General features: G+C 37.3%; 1 protein-coding gene across 1 annotated transcript; it reads right to left on the reverse strand.

Moving 5' to 3' along the window:
• Nucleotides 1-1,322: 1,322 nt before the first annotated feature.
• LOC107728655 (voltage-dependent L-type calcium channel subunit beta-1) lies at nt 1,323-7,711 on the reverse strand (the record flags this gene model as incomplete). Its single annotated transcript, XM_016538922.1, has 6 exons — nt 1,323-2,334; nt 3,832-4,026; nt 4,137-4,232; nt 5,394-5,424; nt 6,397-6,455; nt 7,610-7,711. Coding segments are annotated over 6 exons (969 nt in total), but the record flags the coding sequence as incomplete, so codon positions are not given.
• Between the last annotated feature and the right edge of the window lie 267 nt (nt 7,712-7,978).

Genomic DNA, 7,978 nt, shown 5'->3' on the forward strand with positions numbered 1-7,978 from the left:
CGACTCCCCGGTTTCCCCTACTGGCCTGTTTGGACCTGCAGTTGAAGGCCACAGTACGAGTGAAGTATCGATAAGGAAGTACTCTGTTACTAACGTAACCTCGGTTCCCTGAGATACGGAACGAGTACTGCGTCCTTTGCCGTGCTATGTAGCTGCACGACTCAGTCGTCGCTGTTGTCGAAGTAACCTGACCTCACTGAGATCAAGGATGCGGATAAGGTCCCCTTCCTCGACTCCCCGGTTTCCCCTACTGGCCTGTTTGGACCTGCGGTTGAGGGCTTCGCTGAATGCTTTACCGCTACACAGAAGTCGTCCCAAGCAATGTGACACTTCCTGCCAAAGCGCTCCAGCTTCTAGTCGCCCCAAAAATGTGCCAACTTAGCATCCCGCGAAGCCCGCGCAACCAGTTGCTACTACGGCTCCTAAGCCCGAGCCTCGCCAGCGCTCCCGCTCGGCCAGATGCCACCAGTTTCCTAAACGCCAGGGCCCCCGACCTAAGATAGTGTTGGACCCTGCGCCACAGGCGTCATCCTGATCGACTGGACAGGAAGAGGAGGGGGCCAAGTCTCGCTGCAGCCAGACCACCCCCCAAAATGCCTCTGTTATGCCTCCAAGCACCCCGTTCAGTTCCGGGTTCCGTATCTCAGGGAACCGAGGTTACGTTAGTAATCGAGTATGTTAATAAGAGTTCAGGACTGCTGGAGAAACAAAGCAAAACTATCATATTGTTTTTGTAACTTCTTTATCCTATATGCAAGGCAATACACACCTTTGCAACATTAACACACAAGTAATTAACATTAAATAACAATTCGAAATGACATCCACACAAAATAAAATAAATATCCTATTTTTTTTTTAAACTAAACAAATCAGCAGTGAAGATGAAATCGAGAATTCAACATGAAACATTTTTTTTCCTGTAATGTGAAGTTTTTCTGGGTGAACAGAATATTCAATAACAACAAAATAATAATAATTATGGAAGATTGTTTCCGCCATGGAATAAAAAATAAAAAAGGTATTCGCAACTATTTATTATCTCACAATTCTGACTTTTTTCTTGCAGTTGCGAGTTTCTATCTCACAATTCTGTTTTTTTTCCCACCACAGAATAAAAACTAAAAAGTAATTACAACTTTTTATCTTACAATTCTGACATTTTTTTTCTTGTGAGTTTACATCTCAGATTTCTGACTTTTCTTAGAATCGCAAGTTTATATCTCAGAATTCTGACTTTCTTTTCTCAGAATTGCAAGGAAGAAAAGTCAGAATTGTAAGATAAGTAACATTTACTTTTTAATTTTTTTTTCTGTGGCGGAAACAAGCTTCCATAAATAATAATAATAATAATAACAAAAATAATAATAATAATTTGAGTAATTAACTAGACCTAAAGAATTTACGAAATATGTACGATAAAAAAAATAAACAGCAGATTTTGACATTTTTGTCACTTTCGGTGGCTTTTTTGCCCCAAACTTGCATTAATTTCTGAAACTGTGACTCACATCAGCTGAAAACCAAGATTGTTTCAAAGCAGAGCAAGTTTTAAAAAAATACAAACTCTTTTTTTTTTTTTTCTCCTTTGGGTTAACATGCATCTATGGTTTGTTCAATAAGACCAGGAATGCAAATCAAGTAAAAGAAAAAACTAAAAATAAATACACAAAATTCTACAATCTTTAAAGAGAATTTCATCATTCATGTCATATTAAATTATATATAATTGTCTTTATTTAATGTGTCCACACTTGGAAAAGTCGTGTATGGATATACGTCTCATATACATTACATTGACCTGTAAAAACACATAAGATTGAGGTCAGTGTGTATGTGGCACGTGTGTCACTGCTCTATGTAATGCTCTCTCGCCCATTCCGCCTCTCCTCGTTTCCTGTCCCGCTCATGATGAGGTTCTCGTTGTGACCTCTGCTTTCCTCTTTGCTGGCCGTTCCTCTCCTTGTGGTCGTATTCCTTCTCTTTGTCGCCCCGGTGGTGATGATGGTGATGATGGTTTGGCGGTTCCTCTTCCTGCGTTTGTCCAGTGAGAGGTTCTGGATATGTGGACTCTGACGTCTCTTGTTTGTAAAGCGTCCTCGTGGTGCGACTGTGATGGCGGTGGTGATGATGATGATGATGGCTGTGGTGTTTGTGACCGCTTCTCCATTCACTTTGGTCGTTGTTAGCTTTAGCGTCTTGCTCCTCAGTGTTGTCGTCTTCCAAGCGTCCTTGCTTCTGAGTTTGGTAGTGATGATGATGATGATGGTAGTCTTCATAAAAGCCCGTCCTGTCGTCCGCTGGTCTCTCTGCTGTCTGCTCACCCACTCTGCCCTGATTTAGCAACACGTGTGGAATAATGCAGTTATATAGATTTGCAAACACAAACTAAATGTGGACAACTAATGTTACCAAATGGAACCTTACTGTAAAGTTTTACCGAAAAGATTGTTATTGTTTTGTAAGAAACCGTGTAAGAAAATCAAAGTAGACATCTCAATGCATAACTTTTTTTAACACACACACACACACACACACACACGCAAGTCTCTGAAATCACTGCAAATCACTACAAACCACATCAGATCTACAGTATATGGAAGCCAGTTTTCTGCCACTGAATGAATTAAAAAAGGTAACTATGAATTTTTTCTCCCAATTCTGACATTTTTCTTGGAATTGTGTTTTATAAACTCACAATTCTGACTTTTGTCTCACAATTCTGACCTTTTTTCTAGGAATTGTGTTCTATAAACTCTCAATTCTGACGTTTTTCTCGCAATTCAAACTTTTTGTCACAATTCTGACGTTTTTCTTGGAATTGTGATATAAACTCGCAATTCTAACTTTTTTTCTCGCAATTCTGACTTTTTCTGCACATTACTGACATTTTTGCACAATTCTGACTTTTTTCTCACAATTCTGACTTTTTTCTTAGAATTGAAAAAAGTTAGTTCATATCTCACAGCTCTGACTTTATTACTCGCAATTGTGTGTTATAAAGTCAGAATTGCAAGATATAAATTCACATTTCTGAGTCAGAATTGTGAGATAAAAAGTCACAATTACCTTTTTTTTTTTTTTTATTCAGTGGCGGAAACAAGTTTCCATAGATCTACTATCACTCTCCAATGTTAAAGGGATAGTTCACCCAAAAATGAAAATTAGCCCATTACTACTCACCCTTGAGCCATCCTAGGTCTATATGACTTCCTTCTTTCAGACGAATCCAATCGGAGTTATATTAAAAACTGTCCTGACCCTTTCAAGCTTTATAATGGCAGTGGGTGGGTGTTTCTGTTCCACAGTCCATAACAAGTCCAATAAAGCGCATCCATCCATAATAAAAAGTGCCTCACATGGCTCCGGGGGTGAATAAAGGCCTCCTGTAGCGAATCCATGCGTTTTTGTAAAAAAAAAAAAAATCAATATTTAAAAGGTAATAATCACTTTTCTCTAGCTTGCGCTAAATGTTGTTCACGGAAGCCGTTCCGGGGGGAAAGACGTAGGTTGTATTCACCCCCGGAGCCGTGTGAGGCACTTTTTATTATGGATGGATGGCTTTTTATGACTATTATGTTATCTGCAAGTATAGTTTTTTTTTATACTTTTAAGATTTGAAGTACTACTGCACTTCTTTTAACTAGGAAACTTTAATTCAAGCCTTTGTTAGGATATCCTGTAGTATTGCAACTAGATACCTATGCTTTCTGTATGTGAGTGTTTACCCATGCAAAACTTATCTTAGCAAGCAAGCAGCAATAATTGATTACAGTTACTATTGCTTTCTCAGTTTGCTAATGTAAGTGCAGGCTGAAGTCTCATAGGCACCTTTGGTTGTGGATTAGTCAGTGAGTCCTTGCAGGCGACTGCGGCTGCAGCGACTGTGGTGAGTTTCTCCAGCAGAGGGTTTGTCTGTGGGACGCTGTGAGGATGAGTGGATTTCCAGTAGGCCTCCAGATAATCAGCCATGTGCTCACAGGCATCTTCCAGCTGATTCTCATCAAGAATGATGTCGAAAAGCTCCTGGATAGAGAACAAACAAGCGTGTGAAGAGGGAAATTAACTGTTAGAGAGCAGAGAATGAGAGAGAAAGGGTGATAGGTTTATCGCAAGTAATTATTCAATTAACTCACTGAAGGGCACTGGGCCAGTTTGTCTGCTGCCACCATCTGCACATTGAGATGCTTTGCCTGAGACTTTCCTCTAGACTTTATTAACCGTTGCAAAACCTGAAAGATGGACAAACCAGAAACAATATCCCAGCAAAATATCAGTGTTGAACAACAGAAAGACAATCAGAGGGACCATTGTGAAGAAGTGTGCTTAATCATATTAAGTATGCACTTGTAGTGCACTTCAAATCTTATAAGTACCGTATTGGCCCGAATATAAGACGACCCTGATTATAAGACGACCCCCTAAAAAACATCGTCTTATATTCGGGTCAATACGGTATATTTAAAAAAAACGGTACTTGCAGATAACAGTGTTAATGAAATAAAAGGCAACAAGTGTACTTTAAGAGAGACATTTTCATGACTGTTTCTCAACACACCTAAATACACTTTTAAAAAGTGTACTTTGTAAAGTCAAATCAAAAGTTTATTTATTTGAATCGTCATTAACATGCAATTTAAGGCACAGTATGTAAGTTTTCGCCACTAGAGGGCGCGTATTCAAAACAAACAAAGAAACAAAGGCGTAGTTTGATGACGCCGTGACTGAGTGTGGAATTATGGGAGTTGTCATCTTCATCCTTTGCTAATGAGAGACGAGAGTGACACACGGCTCGAAAGCAGCGTATAGCTTTTATTATGCCACAGTCGACCGCTTCCGCTCCTTCCGGTCGTGCGTTTGTGGGGTAAAGCAGCGCTGTTTTATCATACTAGATACATTTGAAAGTTCTGTTATAATGATACTCTGTGCGGTCGTCACCGGAAGTGCACTTTTTTAAATGCTTCACTTTAAAATGCATTTAAATAATGGTTTTCATAATCTTTTGTTGTGCTTTAAAGAAGTGCACTTATTTTGATGTTGACTAACATACTGAAGAACATGTAAAGTACTTAATTATAATTTGATCTATAATGTTCTATTTGATGATATAAAGTTAATACATTTGCAACTTCATTACAAATGTGCATTTACAAATTCATTAAAATACATGACATACACGTTTCAGCTGAAATGACTTTAAAGTATAGCCTGTTTTTGTTTATTATAAATGCTTGTCAGCACATTCAGCAGTACTTTAACCATTTTTCCAAGAATTAAAAAAAAAAAAAAGTACTTAAGTGTGCTATTTTGGCCCACTTAAGTAGGATTTAAGTTTAACTTTTTGCGAAAGTATATGACTTAAGTATATTCTTTTAAAGTATATGTGTGTGTACCTTTGGAGAGGTGATCTTGATGTAGACAATAATAGGTCACACACACACACACACACACACACACACACACGACAGTCAGAGAGTAATGCTGAGAATAACAGAGAACCCAACCACTAAAAGCTATTAAGCTACCATTACAATTCAGAAAGAATAATGTGGTGAAGTAACATGCAATTTAAGGAATTCAACAAAACAGGAACAACTTTAAAGACACACAATTATGGAAGGGAATCATAAGGAATCAATACAATTATGGTTCTCGTTCTGATTCCGTTTAAAAATTCCAATTTTAATAATTCAGTAATTCCAATTTCCTTAAATTTCCCTGATTTCATTAAAGGGATAGTTCACCATTTATTACTCACCTTCATGTCGTTTCAAACCCGTAAGACCTTTGTTCATCTTCAGAACACAAATTAAGATATTTTTGATGAAATCCGAGAGCTTTCGGATCCTCCATAGACCTGAGCGCGTCCTGAGCACGTCCTCGACAGCCGGCGCGTGACGCGTCTTCTTCTTCGAGTGCGGCTCCCATGAAAAAAAATAGTGAAGATCACTGGCGTAGCCTGAGGGTACTTGTCGCACAATTTTTTTCCTTTTGTTAAGAGAAATATATTTCCTATTTATTTTATTCCTTTTATAGATTTCATTTCTGTTTTTCTCCGCTGCAGGTGCGTGATGCAACGATGTGTGAATCCTCATGGTCTGTTGTTGCTATTTGCGCATATAAAGCCCTGAAAAAAAATTATTCTAATCATACTGGTTAACGATCGACTAATGAGCTTAATATCGACTAAATATCTTTTATTGTGTGAGAGTGTATATGTCCTGCTTTGGATGCTGTAGGAAGGTGACCCGGCTGTGTGCTTATGGACCAGCATGGCCAATTAAGGCAATGTGACTATTTAAAGAAACATCATACACTCACGTGACACACACACACACACACAAATATATAAACTATCCCGAGGTCGAGGAGGAAGAGAACCGCTTAAAGACTCACCTCCCCTCAAAGCGGTGCTTCAGAAAGTCAAACAGAGCTTTCTGCATCATATCTGTTACCTGTTTACACACACAAAAAGAATCATGTCAGGGTTTGTTTTCACCATATTGTTCAATGTAAATCTAAATGCTTTACAATTAAGTGTAATTGTGAAGTAATAAGGAATCATGTAAGACTGGGAAAATGTTTAGTCAAAAATATAAGCACTCAAATGCTGTGCATGTATAAAAACGAATGATTTATAGCATTTAAAGAGATAGTTTACCCGAAAATGAAAGTTCAGTCTTTACCAACTCATCTTTTTGTCAGTCAGCATTTGCCATTAGTTCTTCAGAAGTTATAAACCAGTTAGATATTTAGCAAAATGTCCAGGTTTCTCTTTTCAAACTGTATGGAGTCATTTTCAGCTTAAATTCCTGTCTGTTCCTCGTAGAAAGATAACGTTTATTTTTTTCTTTCCCCCTGCTCTTCTTGTGGCTGTTATTTATTTTGTTCTCAACATCATATTTGATCAAGAATAATCTGTGCAACAAATTCAAACGACATAAACTCAAAATCGCACAGAATAAAAATAGTATAGTAGTAATAATAATAATTTGCACATTATTCAAAATATAAAGATGTTCTCTATGATACTGTAAATGCATCTAGTTATATTTAAATGTATTTTTTATTTTTAATGTTTTTGAGTTGTTTGTATGTGTGAGCTCGAATTAAATCATAGTTTTATTTATAATATTATTTTTGCACCTTAATTTACAGATGTTTAACTTCTAAAAAATTTTGCAGCACCTAAAATATATATATATATATATATATATATATATATTTTTTTTTTTTCTACACTGTAAACAGTGATTTTTTCGAAGTTACAGTATTGGAGTACATTTTACAAGAAATTACTGTTACAGTTTTTGTACTTCAAAATTTCCAATTGAATTCAATCTTGCTGTTTCTTTGTAATTATTTGTTAAATTTACTAGTGATTTCTGAATGAAAATTGCTTCAAAGTAATTTATTTAAAGTAGTTTATTTTTAGTGCAACGTAATGCAATGTTTGCCATGTTTTGTCATTTTTATTCCTTGACGGTATGGAAACGAGCAGCTTTAACATTCTACTAAACATCTCCACAAAACAAAGACATCATAAGGGGTGAAGTAACGCTTTAGTATCTTCTCTATGAAGTCACAATGCGTTTTTGCAGCAGCTGACCTCGTAGCCCTTGAGCGACGGTCCCACCAGCACCACCGGTCTCATAGACGGCACCACGTCATACGGAGGAACATGCTCTGTCTGTAGAGCAGCACAAAACACACACCATTAACCTCGTCAGTGTACGCACAGAACACACACTTCACAGTCACAGCTAGGAGAGATAAAAGAGGGGGAAATACTAATTATCCATATTAAGATCTAGACTGCAAGTGTCAAATTTAATGTCAGCAGGCTGAGAATGTCCAGTTCTTACATTGCTGTATTGTTAATTATTTCAGATTGAAGTTAAATAAAAAAATTCTTTGCATTTAGCTAGACTGCAGATTAAAGGTGGGGTAAGCGATTTCTGGTAGCCAATGTTGACAT

Source organism: Sinocyclocheilus rhinocerous, unplaced genomic scaffold, assembly GCF_001515625.1.
Source record: "Sinocyclocheilus rhinocerous isolate Xijiao unplaced genomic scaffold, SAMN03320098_v1.1 scaffold547, whole genome shotgun sequence".
Classification (NCBI taxonomy): domain Eukaryota; kingdom Metazoa; phylum Chordata; class Actinopteri; order Cypriniformes; family Cyprinidae; genus Sinocyclocheilus; species Sinocyclocheilus rhinocerous.